We start from the raw sequence: 21,958 nt of genomic DNA on the forward strand, positions 1-21,958 counted from the left end.
TGTCAGAGGTAATGAGGTCCAGAGTGCTGGATGCCCCATGACTTCCTCCTCGCAGCTCCTCTGAATCAGTGGCAAACCGGAGAAAGCTTCCTCGCTGTTATCAAGCAAATGGACTGAAAAACAGACCCACTTTCGCAAGCAGATTTGGAGAGAAGAGGCAGACTTCAGATCTTTGACATTTATGATCCCTGCGTCGCCTTCCCCCCCCCTCCTCTACTGTCGTCAGAACTTGGACTCTGCTCAGCTGTTCAGATTTCCCATTTCACTGATTTCCCAACAATCCTTGCTCTGCCCGTGCCTCACATTCTTCTCCGAGCCGCTTTGATTGTGAAACTTTGTCTCGTCTAGCTGCGACTCCGAGCAACTGCACCTCCTGTCTCCACCCAGCCCCAGCGCTCTGCACCTGGAATGTAAATATGGGAAAGGTGCGGTTGCATACACCTGCTTTTAGGCTTCCTCGTTTGCAATTCAGAGGATGCATAGCGCTCAGGAAGCTAATAATTGTGGAGTGTGTTGTCAGACCAGTCACTGTAAGAACTGACTCAGCCCATCTGTGATGAAATAATACAGCATGTAGGCTGTTGCGCCAGATATTTTTATGCGTTTCTACTTGGAGCAGAGTGAAACTGCGCTATCTGTTTTAATGTATACAAATCAAACACTCATTACTCCTTTCTGAAAAAGTAAAAACTTCCTTTCCAGTGAGGGAGCTCTCTTGCATATTGTAAAAGTAAATGAAGTTTCTCTACATTTCTCGAGATATGAGATTTATTTAGAATTGATGCAAAGATTGATAAATGAAACTTACTGTACAGTATGTAGCAGTGAATGGCCTTAAACAGTACACTTTCCCTGATGCCTTCTTGACGAGTCTTGCTTTAAAATAATTGAAATTGCACATCATGTCTTTTTTTTAATCTCGGCTTTAAAATCTAAAGTGTTTAGATGAATAAATGACTAACATGGCTAACATGTGGTGCTAAATGCTGCTCAACATTTTCTGGAGTTAAATCACATGATTCTATTAAGAAAAAATTTACAACGTTCTGACGATACTCAAACTAAACATGATGGACAAGGTTATCACGTTTAGTTAATATAGGTATTAAGGTATTCTTAGTACATCACCTGCATAGGTCCTTTGGCTTGGCCCTTCAAAGCTTTTTTTTCGATGTGGTCTGGAGAAAAGCAAGTTGAAGTCGACTTAAGTTTACATTCAAGAAAGCCCGGCCCGGCTACACCTCTTTCAGGTCCATATAAAAAGTTCATATGTAAATATAAACACTGTTCAAAGTCATTTCAGTTCCTTTTTTTTTTTTTTTTTTTTTGTTTTACTTGCAGAAAAAGAGCAGAGAAGAGAGCTGCGGTGAAGGAAGTGGGGTGGAGATCCTTGAGAATAAGCCCTACACCGATGGACCAGGTGGGGTGGGTCAGTACACCCATAAGGTCTACCACATAGGCATGCACATTCCTGGCTGGTTCCGCTCCATCCTGCCCAAAGCTGCTCTGAGGGTTGAAGAGGAGTCCTGGAATGCCTACCCTTACACCCGAACAAGGTACGTGCGCTTTCTCAACCATAGATTCATGAGAGTGATGCCCCAAGTTATAATAGTTATAATATAATATAATATAATATAATATAATATAATATAATATAATAGTTATACATGTTAATACCAAATCCGTCTTTCTGAAGGGAGAATATAAACCTCTGATCAGGCTGTCAGAATATTATGAAGCATGTTGTAAGAGCATCAGATTGCAGTTGGCCTTTTTAGCTGATGATGACCTCTCCTCCTCTGGGTGTCGTCTCTCCATTTATCTGTTTGATAAACCGATATGTGAAGGTGCTGATGTGAGGTTGACCCAAGACTGTGCTGTGGTCCTTTTTGACTTATCTGTTTAACCAGCCACAGTTTTACTGCAGAGGCCTCAGACACAACAGAACATCAGAACCGCCTCGTTCACACTGAGGATGTGTTGTCACTCTTTGACTAATCCTGAGCCATTCAGCACTACGTGAATGAGTCCATGTCTGTAATGATGCATTTTGTCACATGATGTCTTCCAGATACACCTGTCCATTTGTTGAGAAGTTCTCCATCGACATTGAGACTTACTATAAGCCTGACACAGGCAACCAAGCTGATGTCTTTAACTTATCTGCAGCAGACAAGAGGCAAACAACTATCGGTGAGAACCTTTTTATGATGTAGAAGCTTAACGTTTATATGCTGTATTTTCACTGACATGTCAACAACACAATGCTGTCCTGTACAGCTGAAACTTAGTTAATATTATTTCATTATTTTATCCCAAAAAAGAGACTCATGTAGCTTCATTACATATGAGAATACAGGTTTTCCCCCAGAAACTTGGTTAAGCCCCGGTGGTCGGGGTGTCGAGGCGGTCCACTGGCGGTGCACCGTGTTTTTGTATTAAAAGATGTTAAGGTGACAGGAAATTTGAAAATATCACTTGATAATTATACGTTACGGGAAAACATCACCAGTGAAACACTACTTAAACCCACATCTAGTCTTAAAAACAACAAATCAAAATATACAATTAAAATGAATAGCAATTATTTGCACTTTTGTTTAATCCAAATTAAGTCAAGAGCTCCATCATTGCTGCTAAATTTGATTCAATTTCAGCATACATAAATAGATTTTAAATTGTTTAACATTTAAATGTAAGATTTTAAGGAGCTTGCAAGTTTACTTTGTAAAAGTTCAAAGAACAATATTCATAGTTAGACTGTTTTGTTACCCTAGCTACAATCTGATCCTGTGAGTTTAACCTTTAAGTTTGAGCTCTGTTTGTTCACAAATACAATTTAGTAAACTGCAACTTTAACTGATTGCTTTCTGGTTGGCCAATTAAACTACTCCCTTCTCTCAGATTAAATCCAACACATCTGTTAGAGGTGCTGATGTTTTTAGCAACAAAAGGGGCCCCTAAATCAAATTCTGCTCAAGGCCTCATCCAGCTTTGGACTGGCCCTGCATGATGAGGTAATCTGCTGCACTACGCAGAAATGCGCAACAAACGGGAGATTTAATTAAATGCTGCTAATGTGGCTTTAGTAGCTCTTCCATTTCGTGTCTGTTGAGTTTTTAATAAGCGTCACAGAAACTGTTTAGGTTGCTCAAGTTTGTGGGATGAGTTTTTTCAGATCTCCGCATGGCCGCATGCATTGACTCTGACTAAGTGGACAAAGCATTTGATACGGTTTGATGCATTTTGTAACCGAAAAAATAATACTAAATACAATAATATAAAATCAGCGTTATGCGTTACAGACAGGAGAGCGCGAAAGCTCCTCACCAGGCTGAAAACTGCATGATCAGGTTAATGCTAGTTCGATTTAGGTTAGTTAGATACACCGGCCAACTGGGAACAAAAGTAAAATACCTTCTCTTGTGCCTAAAATTTTCAATTTATGAAGATGTGTGTCTGTCATTGTAATTCTCATCCCCAAAAAAATTACATCATCTGCTTCAACTCCTTTTGCTGGAGGGTTTATTTTGTACCATTCTTGAACTGCAGTCGGTTCCACGCAGAATTATTCCTAGGGCCACAAATGGCCCCCGGCCCACACTTTGGACAACCCTTTTCTAGGTCCTGAAGTAACATTTTTCTGTAAAAAAAACAAAAACAAAACAAAACAAAAAACCCTTATGTAATATTCACAGAAACTGAGCTTTGGGTTGCCGTTAACCCCAATAATCAAACTTAACAGATATAATTGCTTGGAAAGTATTGCTCGAAGCAGATTAGTTTCACTTTTTCAACAATTTTATAGAAATTAATCTACATTTAAAAACTTTTATATTTTTTGAGACGGACACACGCTAATTTTTGGGCTCATTATTAATCTTAGTTTGGTTGTTTTTTCCTGTCTGAAGGTCTGTCAGTATAAGCAGTGAATGAAGCCCACTTGTGGCACTTTAGTGGTGCAGCATCATTTTTGTGTTTGGAAAAAACTTCCCATCACACGACAATAAAAAAATAATAAGTGCTTGTAGAGCACACGGTGACCTAGTTCTGATGTTATTTGTAATGATTTTAGTCAGTCACTGCTTCTTATGTAACTGATGCCGTTAGACTGAAAGTTGGTTATGAAAAGAATGCAAACGTGTTTTTAAGTCAGGCTTATGCATGTTCTGCTCCTGCCCTCCTGTGCACATTACAACATGATTATAAAACTTCACTAAAGCCGTTGTGACATTCATTCCAAACAGCTGACTCCATCAGTTGTTGGTGCCTGAAACCCGATTTTCTTTGGCAGACGTTATCGACATAGTGACAGATCCCATCCCCCCACATGAGTACACTTCAGAGGAGGACCCGAAGCTTTACTCGTCAGCCAAGACCCAGAGGGGGCCCCTGCAGGATGACTGGATAGAGGAGTACAAAAACAACCCAGGGAAGACTCCCATCATGTGTGCCTATAAACTTTGCAAAGTGGAGTTTCGCTACTGGGGCATGCAGTCCAAGATTGAACGCTTCATTCATGATGTTGGTGAGCAGAGCTTTGGATTTCCGTCACCGTTTTCTGTTTTCAGAGTCTGCAAGCCTGTTTTATACGTTGGTCTGCCTGTTGTTTCCCTTTAGGGCTCAGAAAGGTTATGGTGCATGCCCACCGGCAGGCCTGGTGCTGGCAGGACGAGTGGTATGGCCTAACCATGGACGACATCAGGCAGCTGGAGCTGGAAACCCAGCTGGCCCTGGCCAGGAAGATGGCCAAGTTTCTCCATGGCGAGGAGCTCTCCGAATCCAACGGAAGCACAGTGTCTCCAGACAAAGAGCAGGAGGCCAAAGAGGCAATCAGCTCTATCGAGGCAGAGGAAACGGCCACCAGATCAGTAGAGACTCTGCAGCCGCGAGGCGTCCTCACCAAGCAGTGGTCCACCTCATCCAGATCCTCCCGCTCATCCAAGAGAGGAGGTGAACGGCTCTTCACCCATGGTCTCTCCCAATCTTTTGACACATCAGTCATTGTGTGCATTCATCAATGAAACTGATCTAGAACTACAGAACCTTAAAATGTTGGCTACCAGTAGCTCACTGCTAAAATACCCTTGCTAGCTAGCTAGTTTTTTGTATCTTCTATGGATACGTGAAAATTCAGATGTCTGGGCAAAGTTGTGCAGACATAGGTCTTAAATTCCATTCATAATGGTCTTAAAAAGTCTTAAATTTCAGTTGGTGAAACCGGCAGAAACCCTAGCTGTTCACCAACACACTTTAAGAACTGTGATCTGACGGCAGTTGGGTTATAGAGCAAAACAAAAATATCTGACCTTTGTGATAAGAAAAAGGAATGGATTTCCCTGAATGGGATTTCCCATATTTATATAAATAAAGATTGCAGATAACAAAGAAATAAGCAAAAAAATAAAAAAAATACTTACTACACCGGAGACATACTGGAGCTCTGCACCTATGTGTTAGTTACTTTTCACATGACCATCCCATGGGAGCTGTTTGGAGTTGCAGCTGCACCGTTCAGGTGGAAAAACTACTTCACGGCTGCAGCTGCCTCCTCTTCTCTGACTCCGACTGAATCAAGTAGGAGCCCAGAAATGTGAACCTGCTGGGAACTCTGGTGATAAATTCTCCTAAAACATGCTTTACAGATCTGACGTCTTTCTGGAAATAAACTGGAAGTGTGTGATATATTAACCATCCTAGAACAAAGCTTTACATGATGGCATTAAAAAAATATATGATGAATAATTTAATATGAAATACTACAAAACCCACAAATTATTTCAGGGCCAGCTCTTACATTTACACTCTAAAGCTCGACTTGTATTCCAACTCCTATAATTATTGACAAGGGCAAGGATGTGGAGAAAGTCATAAAATATATATTTTTTTATAACAGCAGCAGAGTCTCACACTCTTCCTTTTTTTTTTTTTTTTTTTACTATTTTTCTCACTGCCTGTGGTGGGTAGATAAAATTGGATTATTTTCCCGTCTTGTTTTTCACAATTCAATTCAGATTAAATGTTTTTGACTGAAATAAATTTAGTTCAATTCATTCATATAGAACAAATGAACCAATGTCATCTTCACTATAAAACATAAATAGATCGATTTTATAAATATATAGTGAAGTTGATCCTGTAAAATTAAGTCATGTAGGTAGATTCAGATTGAAGTTGTGAAACAGTATGTTCAATTTCAATGCCAAACATTTTTACTTTGATCATATACACACTCAGAATTATGGTATTATTTACCAAAAGAGTTGTTTTTTTTATCATATTCTTTGGTGATTATTTTAGTTTCAGGTCATTTTCACATCCATAGCAGGGATTCCCTTAAATATGGAGGGAAACTGTCTTATCATGTTGTGGCATCTGTAACCCTTGGACCTGCTCTCTATGCGAGCAGTTTGATAAAACGACATATAAAAAGAGACTTTAATGTAACTGAATAACTGGATTGCAGGTGTAGCCGCTCGGGCTTTTATAGGCGCCGTTACAGTCGGATGAAGAGCAGCCTGTGTTTCCCCGTGCCCTCACCTTTTGACTGACTGTCCAACTTCAGCAGTTTCTCTCCTTCAGAGCCGTGCTATTTTTAGCATCGCCTCTGACATCACAGATCACGTGACCTAACACACCCATGTGCCGTCCCTTCTATAAGGTAGCACTCGCTGTGTCTTCCTCGTGGCCCCTGACTCCTGCATGCCTCGTTCCCCCCCCCTTACCCTCCATGAGCCCCATCACCACCCGTGGTTCTCCATGCAGCTATTTTTAGCAGCAGTGCTGACATCACAGATCTGAGGAGGCAGACGCGAGCCCCCCCCCCCCCCTCTCCCCTCCGCTGCTGCTGCTTTGTCTGTCCTGACAGCCACAGCTGTGCCCCCCTCTCCTCCGCCGCTCTAATGATACACGAGGTGTCGGTTATAGGTTTGTGACAGACGGGGCCGACTCTTGGCGTTCTCCGCCCTCGGTTTTGGGTGTTTCGCCTGCGCTGGGCCTCACTTTTCTCACATCACCCCTGACCACCATGCAGCCCATCTCATCTGCAGGACAGCAGCACTACCACAGAGATTCTCAGCATGTTTATGTGACGCTGTGTTTGTGCGTGAGATTTTGCGGGGGGGTGTGGGCAACAGCTGCTTTGTTGAAGTGTATTTCTGTATGTGTTAAGAAAGAAAAGAGAGAGGCTGAAAAAACACATGTCCCCAATTAACAGCGATCATTTTGCCTCTTGTGGTTTTACAGTGAGCCCATCGCGTCACAGCATCTCAGAGTGGAGGATGCAGAGCATAGCGCGCGATTCAGACGACAGCTCGGACGAGGAATTCTTTGACGCCCATGGTAAATTATATTCTCAGCTAAACATTCTTTAAACTGCTCTATTTTTCTGCTTTCTTTCTTCTTCAACTGCTCAAGCTTAAAAGCTGCAGCTCAGTTTTTAAGCTTCCCAGATGCCCAGCATGCTTTGGGTCTGCATCTGCAATAGGAGGGTGTGGTGCTGCAACCACGCTCCCATAAAGGAAGAGGTGGCTGGAGGCTTGGGGCCACGTCTTTCCTCCTGACGTCCAACTCAGGAATCAGTTCACCAAAACACTCGGCTCTTTTAAATGCACACAGACGTCCAAGCAATAAGCGTCCCTCTGGAAACCATCGTTTGTCTGATGATGTCATGTGAAACGAGGACAAACCTTCAACATTTTGCATTTTTATTATTTTCACTCTGACTCTTCTAGCGCAATAATCTCCATTTTTTCCAACCAGGACAGAAAAGATTAATCATTATTAATCAGTTATTGAAATAATCAACTAATTCAGTAATGTTTTAGTAGTGGTTAATGAAAGTCTACAGAATTTTAAAATATGATTAATTGATTGTCAGAATAATTGATAGATTTATCGATTACTAAAATAATCTTTAGTTGCAGCCCTAATTCTAACTTCAACTTGTTTCTGCTTGTGACTGGAAAACAGGAACTACATTGACTTTTTGCTGGCATCCAGTAACTGATTATAAGTGATACAACATATCAAATAAATTAAATTAATGTCAAATACTTTTTTTTTCTTAATCAAAAAATATATCAATTTCAGTCATGAATTCACAACAATTAGTGTTAGTGGTAACTGTGATGCTAGGAGTTATATAAAGTATAATTGGGACTGTTTTTGCTCATTTGCAGCAGCATGTAGAGTTATTTCTTCTTCTTGGAAAAATGTGTTAAAGTCTTAAAATAAACGGTTGCTATGGAGACTCTGTGACCCCCAAGATGCAACTTTCTGCTGCAGATCTCCAGTAACAAGCTTTGGAGATATTTTGCTTCTCTTATGTTCCTGTTCATTATGCTTGGCGCTACTTGGTTGCTCCAACCGGCTTTGATTGGCAAAGTTCCACTTCTTTTAAAATATTTTTTTGCTCACAGCTCTGAATATAGTGTATTTTTGCAAATCTAGGTGAGTGAATATTTCCTCACTTGTGAAACACGTTTGCCTTGTCTTCCCCCATTTTGAAGAATTAAAGCTGTGTCTCATATATTTGTCCCAAACTGAAACAGAAAGTTATGAATCATGTTCAGTTTATCCCAAAGTTTTTCTGTCAAGTTGAGGTCAGGACCCAGTGTCATCTGTTGCCTTGTGGACCGTGTTTTGTGTCCTGGTGCACAGTTCTGTCCCAATCCTTTTTCCCCCTACATTCATACAGAAATTCTGTCGTTTAAAGCCGAGACTGAATCTTTTACCCATTCTCCGGTCTCTTGACTATTTTAAATGTCTCTGTTTAGAATAAAAAACCAAAGCATTAAAACTGCTGCTGTTGGAATTGATGCAAGCAGAATAAAGATATCAAAGATTACGAGCTGCTTTAAAGAATCTGCATTTGTTGTAATTCATTCCTGCTTTCACAAGTCCAAGTGTTATAGAGCTAATGTTTTAGTCTGGATTATCTAAGAACACTAAAATATCTCTGCGTTTCAAAATCAGAAGCCAATTTCAGTTGTTTTGCAGATGCAATTTAAATTACAAAAGGCCTACGCAGCGCTTCGCTGCTCGGGCCTAATTAACATTTGCTATTTAAATGTCAAGAATGTCAGAGAAGCTGCTAGAAATAAGATGTTAAAAGGTGAGTCTAGGATGGTGTACTTGAGAAAGGAACCTTATTTATTGTGCAGAATGATGAAAGAAATTTCCGCTCAAGAACTTCTGATGTTAATCACGTTTAATGTACATTTTTGGCCCTATGTTTTGTTAAATATCAGTAAAAAATGACAGTAGTTACTGTGTGCTGCTTACACACAATATTATAGTCTTGCAAAAAAAAATCACATGGTGAATAAAAACATTGTTTGATCCTGGAAGAATTAAAAAATCAGACAAAGGTCCCATACAAGGTGACTCCATTTTGAATACAGAAGCCAGGTATTAACTGACCAAAGCTACAGCAGTGACTGAATGAGAAATGGAGATTTATATTTTAAAAGAATAGCCAGCACTCAATGGAGACGCAACTAATTATTGTTTAATCCCACTCTCTTTTCTGTTTTTGTGTCTTCAGAGGATCTCTCGGATGGTGAGGAGGTTTTCCCAAAAGAAATTGCCAAGTGGAACTCCAACGACTTCATGGACAAGATTGAAACTGTGGACACGGAGGAAAGTTCTGGTACGAAGAGCAGCGCTGACCGAAGCTTCATCCCCAACAGGAACTCTTCTCTGACTTAACTGTGTGTATAAACCTGTGTTTTCAGAGAACTTTAAGGAAATGAGCGTCGATTATGACAGAGCATCGAGCGAGGACAGACTGGATGAGGTACGCGTGTGGAAATGTTTCAGAAACTAATCCAGCTTCTTCTGATGCTGCCCTGTCAAATATTAAGCATGCATGAATAGGGCTGGGCAATAAATTAATAACAATACATATTGTGATAGATATTAATATCAATAGACAATTTCTAATAGAGTTTCCATTAATTTCATGGAACATCCATCCAGAACCGCACAGCATTCTGGGGGATGTAGGCAAAGGAAACGGTTCAGCTGCTCAACCTATTACAGCCAGCTAAACAACGTTTGTGGCATCAACTAACTCATTCACTCTTTTGTTACCGAGCAACAACTTGTGGTTACCTAGCAACAACCTTTTGAGTAACTTGCACAACAGTAGTTTAAGTTTTCACCACTTAAAAATAAAAAAACAACAGCGTGCAGTGAAAGGATAAAATGAAAACAACAGATAAAGCAGGAAAGGTCACATCACCAGTTTGGCAGTATTTAAGATATTTAAAACAAGAAACTTATCAATATTGACTGATGTAGAATGTGTTTTTTCAGTCATAAGGCCCAGCTCTATTCCTGAATAACACCAAAAAAAAATAAAAAATCCCACAACCCAAACTTGCTACTGTCCATTTTTAGCCTAAAAACTAAATTAAATAGAAACAATGACCTTTAGCTCAGCTGGGTTTATGAGACTTTACACTTTGGAGGATAAGAGAAAGGCCGTTTGTCCCTGAGCCTTTCTGTCCTCTTGTGTTCAGATGCGTGACTCTCTTAGCGGCCAAGCCGATAGCTCTCCTATCCCCATCATCACGGTAACGAGGCACCAGTCAGTAAGTAAACATTTTGGCCCCATAGCACCTTGGGGCAGGGTTAAGTCCCACAGGAAGGCCCACCCCCACCCAGTACTGACTGCCCCTCCCTTTTCCGTCGCCATTGCCCAAACCCAGATCCATGTGTACCCCTCGACCCCACCACCCTCTGTTCAACTCGCTTGTACCTGCAGTCGTGGCATTGAGTGTGCGTTTATGGTGGTTCTTTGACAATGTGAAGTTTTGGATCGGACACGCAAGACAAAACTACACATTACTCCATGCAGTTTATTGTGACATCCTCCAGAAGCATGATTGTTGTCATACAGGTGGAGGGTGGCTCTGCTCTGTCTCCCCCTCTCATGGTCCTCTGCCCCTCTATGGTTGTGAACAGCAGTCTGCTCTGTGGTCCATGTTTGGAAAGCCTGACGCGGAATGTCATCAACAATAACTGAGGGACGTTTTTTATTAGTAAGGGGGAAAACCCTCTGTCTTTGGTCATGATGATAAAAACCAAGCAAAGTATCAAAACATTCTCCGTGCATCAACCTTTGTCGCAATTCTGCCGTCCCTTAGGAGAGCTCATCTCAGCAGAGTCTGCAGCCTTCCAAGATCCACGTCTTGATACTGGTTCTGCACGGAGGGAACATCCTGGACACGGGCGGAGGGGACCAGAGCAGCAAGCAGGCTGACGTCAACACCATCAGCACGGCGTTCGACACAGTCATGCGCGTTCACTACCCCGCTGCGCTCGGACGCATCGCCATCCGCTTGGTTCCCTGCCCCGCCATCTGTGCCGAGGCCTTCTCTCTTGTCTCCAAGTAAGACAAAACGCTTGCACACATTTATATCTGCAGGCTCCAGGCAGTGTTTTGACTGAGGGTTTGTTGTCATCGGCTACGACGGCTGTTTCTCTTATATAAAAGTCCAGCTTGTGACTCAGGTCATCCTCCTCTTCCTTGGTTTATTTACTTAAGCTCCTCCTTCCTCTTTTTGCAGCCTGAGCCCTTACAGCTATGATGAGGGATATCTGTCCAGCAGCCAGGACCACATCCCGCTCGCAGCTCTGCCTCTGCTGGCCACCTCGTCTCCACAGTACCAGGACGCCGTGGCCACTGTCATTGTTCGCGCCAACCAGGTGTATTCCGACTTCATTAAGTCTCAGGATGGAGCGACCTTCTCTGGCCAGGTCAGACGGTGTTCAGAACCGGGGCAGGGCTGTTCTTTTCTCAGATTGGGTTCTTATTGACAGTTTTGCTGGTAGAGTTACTCTTCACGTTTTACAGCCACAAACATCAGCATGTTTTGTCGGGATGTGGTAGACGAATACAAAGTGGTGCATTATTGTTGAGTGGATTAAAAATGTTACAAGTAAAGATAAACAGATCTGAACCCAACATGTGAATTTGCATTCACTTCCCCTTATTCGACCTTTTGCTGTAAGTGCTTTAGAGTATGTCTCGCTCTACCAGCTTTGCACGTCTAGAAAGTGAAATATTTGCCAATTTTTCTTTGCTAAATGGAACAATCTTAGTCAGGTTGGACTGTAAGCATCTGAACAACAATTCAAACTTCTACGGATTCTCAGTTGGAAACTTTTTACACAGTCCGAGTCTTTTGGAGCCACTTTATCCCTGAACTATCTGCTGAGTTAGTCTTCATGATGCTGTTTGTTCTCTAATGACCCTCTGAGGTCTTCTCAGAGCAGCTGGTTTTATACTGAGGTTAAATTATGCACAGTTGCACTTTATTTACAAATTTATTTAGGTGAGTTCTGAGAGCAGGTTGTTAAATTTAGAGGTATCAGAGTAAAGGGGACAAAATACAAACGCACACAGCTTTTTGCCGATATTTTATTTTTAAAGGAATTTAAAGCGATGCGTTACTTTTAGTTCTACTTCTACTATTGTGCACGACTTTGTCTTGATCTGTTACATAGCAGCTTCTGCTTTTTGGTCTTGCTTTGTAGTTCTGCAGTGTCATGATCCCTGGGTTTCTGTGTGTTTATTTTGGAGTTCTTCTGTGTTCAGTCCTGTTTTCCCTGTGTAGTCCTGTTCCCTGTGAGTCTCTGTCCTCCCTGTTGATTGCTCCCCAGGTGTGTCGTATTCCCTTGATTACCCCGTCTGTATTTAAACCCACCTGTTGTCTGTGTTCTTCGTCGGGTCCTTGTCGTTGTCTGTCGTCGTTTGTCGTAGTCAGTGTCGTCACGTAATCACTCGCCAGTAGAACTGTTTAAGTCCTGGTTTGTGTATGTTTCCGTCGGATTCACCAGTAGAACTGTAAAGTCCTGGTTAGTGTTTTGTTTCGTTTAGTCCTGTTGGTCAGTTGCTACCGGCTATTAGCTGCGTGCTTGTTCCTGCCGTGCTGCCTGCCTTGGACTGTGTGCGTTATCACCATTAAATACATCATCTTCACCATACCTGGGTCTCAGCGTCTCTCCTCACCACCACCAACCACTACACCGTTTATGACATGCAGACTTTTTAGAGTTCTCTAGTTGAACCATTTCTCGTCCACTCAGTGTACCTTTTGTGCCGTGTGTGCTTTAAAAATAAAGGCAAGAGAAGAATAAAAGAAGAAGCATCAAGCATCCAAAAAGCTTTTGCAGATGGAGGACATCCGAAAGTTGTCTTCAAAAAACAAGATACAAATCTGGCTCATCCTTCAGTTAATCAGTAATCAGACATTGAACCAGAAAATACTCACAAAGCAGCCAAAGACCAAAGATACTCTTTGATTAACCTTCAGAAACATTTGATGTCTGTTGACTAAGGCCACTTTAATGGATTACTTAGATGAAAATCTTTTTAAAAATGCAATGACTGAAGACTTTTATACAGCACAATATATTATTGCTACTTTTTGATATTATGTGAACCGTCTTTCCTGTGCAGGTTTGCCTCATTGGGGACTGTGTGGGAGGAATATTGGGGTTTGATGCCCTCTGTAACAGCACCCCCACGGTAAATGAAAGCCAGAACAGCAGCCGCAGAGGCAGCGTCATCAGCGTGCAGGTAGGATCCTAAAGGCACATCAGACACAGTTTTTATTAACTGGTCCGCTCATGGACACATTTATCGTCTGTAAGTCGTTGAGGTTTTCTTCGAGGTTTTCTTTCTTTTTCTTTCCGTCGTTGTGATTCGTCCTCCTGATTTGCTCATGTAGGACCAGGACCTTCTCTCTCCCGGCATCATCGTCAACAGCGGACATGGGTCATCATCCCCAACACTGGAGAGCAGCCGCCACCTGAGTCGCAGCAACATTGATATTCCTCGTGTCAGTTCAAGCGATGACACCAAGAAGCAGCTGCCACGCAAGAGAAGCGACTCGTCGACCTACGAACTGGACACAATTAAACAACACCAAGCTTTTCTGTCCAGGTGAGCGATGACTTACCTGAGGAACTATTTTCTTCTGACACGTTTCAGTTCTTACTTAACGCCAGCTTTGCTGAATATGCTGTGATAGTAGCGTGCTTATTCAACAGTATTTACAACCTAGAACAACTTAGTATTTTTTTTCCACCTTACAAACACAAACTTTTGCCTGTTTTACCAGGATTTTAAGTGACCGACCTATATAAAGTACTAGCTGCCACCCATTTGGATTTTGTCCTTTTAACAACTTTCCACATCTGAATAACTCAGACACAACATAGATCATCTTTGAGTGTCAGTTGTTAACTCTTCCCACAGATTTTCAATTGGACTTAGCTCTGGACTTTGACTAAGTCATTCTAGTCAAAGCGTAACCATTACAGCTCTGACTGAAAGTTTATTGTTGCCCGCCTGCTGGAATGTTGATCTCAAGCATTCATCTGCCTCCAAGTGGTTTTCTTCTTGGATTGCCCTGAATTGGATACAGGATACTTTGTTTCTTTGTCTTCATGATGCTGTTTGTTAACTAATGTTTTTCTAATCAAACCTCGGAGAACTTTACATCCAAGTGCAGGTGGACACTTTTTGCTGCTCAGGAGACAAAAGAATCACACTGGAGTTTATTTAGAGTCTGATACAAATCCACTCCACGCGTTCAGATAGATTTTTTCATATGTTAAAAATAAAGTATCATTTCTTTCCACTTGACATTGTGCATTTATTTTGTGTTGATCTGAGACTTATGATAGTGACGTGACAAAAAGCGAAAGTAATTTGAGGCATTTGAACTTTGCAGCAAATGCCTGAATGACTAACAGCTGTGTTTTGTTTTGTTTTTTTCCCTCCAGTTTGCACTCTAGCGTCCTTAAGAGCGACGCAGCGTCCCGCAGGTCGAGCAGCAGCACCATGCTGGACGGAAGCTCCCTGGGGAAGTTTGACTTTGAGGTGTCGGACTTTTTCCTGTTTGGTTCTCCGCTGGGCCTGGTGCTGGCCCTGAGGAAGACTGTGATCCCTATGCTGGATGGTGAGCTTCTTCATTAAGAGGAATGCAGGAGTTTTAAGCGAATAATGTGTTTGGGCATAAAAATGAACATTAAAGATGCCTCTGCTGGGCAGCTTTTTAATTTATTTATTTTTTCATCTGGTTTCGTCTGCTCTTCCCTCCCATGTCTTTTGTTGGATTTCCCCCTCTAGTGGCCCAGCTGAGGCCGGCCTGTCAGCAGGTCTATAACTTGTTCCACCCAGCTGATCCCTCCGCCTCCCGCCTGGAGCCTCTGCTGGAGCGGAAATTTCACCTCCTCCCTCCTTTTAGCGTTCCCCGTTACCAGCGCTTCCCCCTCGGAGACGGAAACTCGGCCTTGCTGGGTGAGTTCCTTGCAGGAGCAATAAATGGAGGCAAAAACTGTCACGTGAAACAATTCAGATCTGTCGGGTTCTTTGGAGTCGTCACAAGCACAAATGCAGAATTTCACACAGTAGATTTATTTTCAATTTCTCCCCGTAAAGGAGACATTTTGATTGTAAGCAGCTGTCCTGTTCGTCGCACACAGCACATGTCTTAGTGGCACACCATGAGTCCACTCACGAAGTACACTGTCTCAGAGAAAAATGCTACATTTTTCTACTGTTTGTCTTCTGTGAAGCAGGTTATTCATCTAAATGTGGTCATAGTCCTGATTTTGATTTCTGTCTTTGGACGTTCATTTTAATAGAGTCACCCTTAGAACCTCAAACTGTCCTATTTGGCTGTAGATGTTTAGTGTAAATGAACCGACTAGTCACTAAAACAAGTTTTTATCCTCAGACTTAAGTTTCACATTTTCTAAGATCCAGGAGTTAGTGATCAGAAAGTATTCACTGCTCTCCACATTTCTTATCTTACAGCCTTACTCCAAAATATATATATTTTTTTAAATAGCAATTTTTCCAAATTTATGAAATAACAACTCCTCAAATATCACGTGTATATTTTCACTTCTTTTGCTCAGCATTTTTAGCAGCAGTTCTTCTTTAAGCGCTGGTGAGCTTGGCACAGATAGCTTTGTGCATTTTTGCCCATTTTTCTCTGCAGATCAAACAAGGTCAGGCTGGATGGGCGGCGTCGGTAGATGGCCATTTAAATGTTTTCCAGACGTATTAAATTAGATTTACTGTAACTCCAGGTTTCTGGCTGAGCCACTGGAGGATATTCACAGAAATCCCCTGAAGCCACCCCTTTATTATCCGAGTATTGTAGCATTGGAAGATGAGATCATTAGCACTCTGAAGATGTTTCTGCTAGTGTTGGCTGATAACCAGTGAAGGCAGGTTACCATGAATGTCACGAGGAATGCAGTAAAACCTTGTGCATATAATTTTTAGTTTTCATTTTTATAAATTTGCTGAAAAATAAAATAAAATAAAAAACAATTTTTTTCACTTTGTAATTATGAGATCTTGTGTTTAGAATATATTTAGAAAATGATATTTAATCACTTGGAGTGAGGCTGTAACAAAACAAATGTTTGGGCAAAAATGAACTGCAGTAATAATACATTTATCAGCATTTATCAGTGATTATCAGCATTATCTCGCTTCTGTTTAACGTGTGGTTGTAAAACTGGTTATTATGACCATTCAAGCTGTAAAAACAGTTGTAGTCTAGAAGTGAGGTCCGCTAAGGGCTTGCCTTTTGTTTTATGTCCAGTTGTTCTTGCTTCATATGTGTTTTTGTGTCTTCCCTGTCTCCTTTCCTTCCTCCTCTCTCGGTCTCCTGTTCCCACTTCTGCACACCCGGCCCTCCTAAAACCACCCCCCCGACCTCTGCCCTCCCTCCTGCTCCTCCGCCTCCCTCTGTAGTGGAGACAGTCCAGAGCAACGCTCAGCTGCTACTTGATAGCGGGCCCCCCCTGTCCTTTCGCTGTCAGGAGACCATCAGTGAGACCTGCATTCCTGTTCCTGTGCTAAACTGGCAGGAGAACTCCCTGAAAGCCACACCCGCCACCTTGGAGTGTGTGTAGCCTCTCCTGTCCACCTCCATCTTTCTCCGCCCTCACTCATCCGCTCCCTGCATTTGTGCTTTGTCCTCTTCACATCCTCGTCTTTCTGTCGTGTGCTTTGAGATCCAGACTGATTTTGCGTCTGCTTTAGATATCGTCTGAATGTTTCCATTGCTGCTGTTTGCAAGAGTATGACATGTGACTCGTGTAACTGCTCACACTTTAACAGTTTCCAAACTGCAATGAACATGCAACATTTTCAGTGAGTTTTAAAACTTTTATTGGGTGCACAGGTTTGAATTTAATTTAATGGATTTTAAAAATTCTGAATATATACATACGCCGAAACAAAAGTTTGGTTAAGTTTCCCTTAGCAGGTTTCAGAGAAACATCACATTATTTCTTGAAATGACAAATTGCCGGTATGATTCTGGCTGGATAGTTGACCCGCCTTTTTGCCTAAATGGATAGAGGTCATTTCAATTGATTGGTTTCCGTGGTGAAGAAATGGGGAGCTCCTATTGTGGCAGGCTTCTGCATCATAGAAGAGAAATAACACTGGATCTTTCTCCCAGCAACTGTACGACTGTACGTTTTTTTACATCCCAGCATAGTTTAACATTTAACATATTCTTCTTAACAGTCTAATGCTAATATACTGACTTAAGTTAAACATTAATGTGGATTTTGAGTCTGCCGCCTCTAAATCAGCTGCCTCAAAATGGAGTCCTTCAAACTTGACTGAAATTTTTCTGCTGGGCCCATGAAGAAGCCAGATGCTTTTGGCGAAAGTTAGAAGGAGGTCAGAAGAGGGAAACATTAAGCCACGTATTAGTGCTTCAGTCAAAAGCGCCTAACCTGAGACCAAGTCAAGACCAGACAAGTCCAGGACCAACATCCAACCACTGAGAGACTGTCGTCACCTCTTAGCGTGTGCTGCATCATGTGATTAATGAAACATTAACGACCTGACTGTTAACAGGGCCCTGGACTAACTGGTCGGACTGGATTGCCTAACTCGCTCAGGCCGCCGCCCGGCCACAGTATTTAGCTGAACCAAATCAAAACACAGCCACACAAAAACAATAAATTAAGCTAATTAAACACACAAGTCACTGTTTATCACACAACCCTTGTGAGTTTACCACAACTCTGATGTGATAAATCCAGGCAAATGTTTCTGGGCCGTCATTGACTGCAGACAGAGTGGCTTCAGGCAGCAGGTGGCGCTGGAGGACCTGACTCACTCAGCATTCATTCTTTCTCCATGTTTTACCGACAAAAGCATCAGTACATTTACAAACGTTTCTCCCTTTGGTTTTATCTTCAACACGTAGCTGCCCTGGTGGCAACATCAAAATGTTAAAAAGTACAAAACTGAGACCAGTAGTCGTCCCAAGTAACACAACACGACCACGCTGACGAGAAGCATGCTGGGATTGGACAAGGTGAGGCTTTCAACATCGCACAACTGTCAGGCATGGTGGTGGGAGCATCATGTTGTTGAGGGTTGAACTACCACCACTGGTAGTGAAACAGACTCAAAATTAGTAGGATCACGGTGAGGGTCTGTTTCAGTGCAACCAAACCACTTAATTCCTCCATTTTCTTAAAACCTGGACACAAGGGCAACGATCTCAAAACACATCCAGTCTGGTCTCCAGAATAAACTGAGCAGGCTGACTTTTACTCTTCCAGAACAGCCAGACGTTCTTCCCTTTGAAAATGCTTTTAAGCTGGTCTGTGAGAACATCCGAATCATTTCTTCCTTTTGTGATAAGTGTGTCAAATGTCCGACCAGAGGCTTATTTATGTTGCTGAGGGAACATTTCTCTAAATGTTAGTGAGGAGGACATGGATATTTTTGAGCCTCTTTGTGTACATATGGCTCAAGAAAACACATAATAAATTCAAACTTGTGCACTAAATAAAGTGAATCTTTAAGAGCTCTGAAATAATATGTTAACTGTGTCCGGGTCATGCAGCCTGAACTGAGGTTCTCTTTATTTTAAACAAAAAATCCCAACAAGTGGATGAATCAAGCCATGGAAACACTCATTCACGTTTGTCTGCAGAGCATCTGCTGTGGTGCGTTTGGAGGGTGTTAGCGTTTGTGTTTGTGCTCTGTGATTTGGGGTTTCTTGATGGGTTTTTTTTTTGTGCTTAGAGGTTAAATTCACCTGTCGACTTTCAGGAGAGTTGATCACGCTTCGCCGTGCTGCTTGTGGTGCTTTGTTTGCTCAACATGAAGCTCTGTATCTACATTTTTAATAAGTTTTCTATTGGTGATACGGGTTGTCTTAATTTTGTCAAATCTCAGCATAATTTATCAAGTAACTCACTAGATGTTTAATCTAAATCTTTCCTAGCGGACAGTCTTTACACCCTGACGTTAATTTCAATATATGTAGGCATTTTACTGTCTGTGCTGTCACGTGTCAGTCAGAACATGGAGAACATGTGGGCTCCTTGTGGTTTCACATTTCCCCCCCTGCAGTCACATGTTTCGCCTCCCTCCCCATCACTGTGAGGTACCCACCGTACCTGTGTCTCTGTCTAATGGGATCTCCTTGTTTGGGCTCAATAGCGGATGTTGTTCAGTCTCATGGTGGTGTCTTCATGGACAGTCCGTACCCCTCATCCCCCATAATGGGCCCCTTCTCCAGGGGCCAACGGAGGGCCAGTGAGATCAGCATTGCCAGCCAGGTCTCAGGAATGGCAGACAGTTTCACTGCCACCAACATAGCCAACAGTAAGTGTTCTGAACGTCCACCAGTCTCTCTCTCTCTCTCTCTTTCTTCCACTCACACAAACACAACTCCAGTTAGTTCCCCTCCTTCTCTCTCTCTCTCTCTCTCACTCACTCTCAGGCCAACTTGTCTCTATTTCTACACAACTAGTGTCTCCTCCCAACTCTCCTACATCCTCCTCCTCTCAACCCCAGTGCTCTGACTCTACACACACCTTACACTCCATCTGGAGCTAACTAGCTGGTCAGATGCAGCTTCTTGCAAAAAGTGTTTATACTTCTTGAATTTTCTCACGTCTTGTTCTCCTTCCAAACACAAACTTTGTCGTGTCTCACTGGGATTTTATGCAATAGAAACAAAGCAGTTCATAATTTTAAATGACATAAAGTAGAGGTGGGGGATTTATCGCATCGTCGTCGTCACAGTGAATTTCAATTAATGATGTTTTAAAATGACAAAATTCTCCGTATTGTCAGGATTATTTTTTGATTATTTTCTGCACCGTTTGTTAAATAAATAATTGGGAATGAGCATCAGGAGGGCATCAGGGAACACCCATCCAAACCAACCAACTCTTCTTCACATCTATGCACTACTTTTTGTTGGCCTGTCACATATAATCCCAATGAGACGCAACGTTTGTGTTGTAACGGGACAAAATGGGCAAAGGTTCAAAGGGTAAATTTACATTTCGCAAGGAGCTGTAAACACAAATCCTGCACTTCTTTCTGACTCGTCTGGTAAGACAGTCATCGAACCGTTTCCCCCTATATTCTCTGACAAGGAGCCTGCAAGATCAGAGTCCTCCAGAAGAGCAAGCTTAGAGCCACTTTTCACTGTCTGTCTTAGTTTTATCCACTGTCTAAATGTAAATGCAATGACCAGGTACTGCATTTATCTAACGTTTCAGTGCATGTGGACACCAATCTCCCTCCCTAAGTCATTTCCACCTCCTACTGCAGTGTGCGCTGAGATAATCGGCATCCTGTTTTCTCTTTGTATTATTGTTAACCAAAGTTCCCTCCGCCCCTATTTACCTGTTAGTCTTTTTACTTTTTTTTTTTTTTGCATTATAACCTAAGATGGGTTTGGTGCACATTTTGAACAATTTAGAAAAAGAAATTTCGCCACTTCAACATCAGGTGTTCAGCAGCATCACCTTGCCGTGATGCTTTAACCTTCACTAACAGCTGCTTAGAAATTCACAACTCTGTGTAAATGAGCCTCTCGCTAATGAATGCGTCTCTTTGTCACGCTTTAAACTGTTTTTTTTCTGTTACATATGCATCCATTTTATCACATGGTTTTCTGTTTGTTGTTGTTTTCCCCTGTGTAGCCAAATCAGAGCAGATTAACCAATCCAATAAGCTCAGTCTGTTCTCCCAACTTGCCCTAACATCCCAAAACTTATTATCCATAAAAAATCCTCTGAAGTTCTATAAAAAAGCCGAGGCTGACCTGACTGACGAAGATCTGAGTTTTGAGACATACTCAGGCGAAAGTCTAAGTTCCATCTACGAGTACGACAGCATCCAATCATGCAGGCTGGACTGTGCTATACACGACCTGGTGTCGCTGGATTCCCAAGCTGAAGTCGATGATGAAGGTATTTTTTCTCAAAGTTGCGGAAATCACAGCAACTATCCAAAAGCTTCATTCTGCTCCTGCGGAAAGCCTTTTATTTTATTTTTTTTTCTCCTTCCTCCTGGGATTCTTTCCAAATGGGTTTCTCAAGGACACAGCCACAAGCACTTTCACTCAGTGGGAACAACGTTCAGATCTTAATTTTGCCCTTTGGTGTAACAACCCCCACTAACATGATTAAACTCTTGGAGCTGGTCGTGAAATTACTCATCACTTCTAACCGTCTCCTTCCGTTTTGATGCATGATTTCTCACTACAATAATCAAAAACACCTTTCTTTCTCACCTGCAGCTGAAGAAGTGAAGCTGATTTTTTTTTTATTAATTAATTTATTATTATTATTATTATTTTAGTTTGCTTTGTGGGTTTTAAGGGTGGTGCACCTTTCTATGCCAGCTCGTTCTGCTAGAGTTTCATCTTGTGGACCTGCACTCTATTCAACTCGTTCCCATTTGCAGTTGCAGCACGCTGGTGGGGCACAAAGCGCCTGGACTTTGCTCTGTACTGCCCCGATGCTCTGACTGCCTTTCCCACAGTGGCTTTGCCGCACCTCTTCCACGCTTCTTACTGGGAATCCACAGATGTTGTATCTTTCCTCCTGAGGCAGGTGAGTTGCCCCAACCTTTTTTTTT

General features: G+C 42.1%; 1 protein-coding gene across 4 annotated transcripts in view; it reads left to right on the forward strand.

The window, feature by feature from the left end:
- The window catches only part of LOC106929471 (membrane-associated phosphatidylinositol transfer protein 2-like), a 56,915-nt gene that overhangs the window by 26,555 nt on the left and 8,402 nt on the right, over positions 1-21,958 (forward strand). Inside the window, exons 3-20 of one of the 4 annotated variants that reach the window (XM_015006437.2) lie at positions 1,342-1,556; positions 2,072-2,193; positions 4,295-4,528; positions 4,621-4,953; positions 7,246-7,341; positions 9,548-9,652; positions 9,738-9,799; positions 10,527-10,598; positions 11,154-11,398; positions 11,577-11,766; positions 13,472-13,591; positions 13,743-13,957; positions 14,803-14,978; positions 15,149-15,319; positions 16,793-16,945; positions 19,520-19,684; positions 21,019-21,288; positions 21,785-21,933. In XM_015006437.2, the coding sequence (XP_014861923.2) occupies positions 1,342-1,556; positions 2,072-2,193; positions 4,295-4,528; positions 4,621-4,953; positions 7,246-7,341; positions 9,548-9,652; positions 9,738-9,799; positions 10,527-10,598; positions 11,154-11,398; positions 11,577-11,766; positions 13,472-13,591; positions 13,743-13,957; positions 14,803-14,978; positions 15,149-15,319; positions 16,793-16,945; positions 19,520-19,684; positions 21,019-21,288; positions 21,785-21,933 (3,093 nt within the window). The remainder of the gene's footprint in view (positions 1-1,341; positions 1,557-2,071; positions 2,194-4,294; positions 4,529-4,620; positions 4,954-7,245; positions 7,342-9,547; positions 9,653-9,737; positions 9,800-10,526; positions 10,599-11,153; positions 11,399-11,576; positions 11,767-13,471; positions 13,592-13,742; positions 13,958-14,802; positions 14,979-15,148; positions 15,320-16,792; positions 16,946-19,519; positions 19,685-21,018; positions 21,289-21,784; positions 21,934-21,958) is intronic. The other 3 variants (XM_015006438.2, XM_088008850.1, XM_088008849.1) reach the window with 3 other exon arrangements.

This window comes from Poecilia mexicana, unplaced genomic scaffold (genome assembly GCF_051168715.1).
Source record: "Poecilia mexicana isolate PSO_F unplaced genomic scaffold, ASM5116871v1 scaffold_9, whole genome shotgun sequence".
NCBI classification, from domain to species: domain Eukaryota; kingdom Metazoa; phylum Chordata; class Actinopteri; order Cyprinodontiformes; family Poeciliidae; genus Poecilia; species Poecilia mexicana.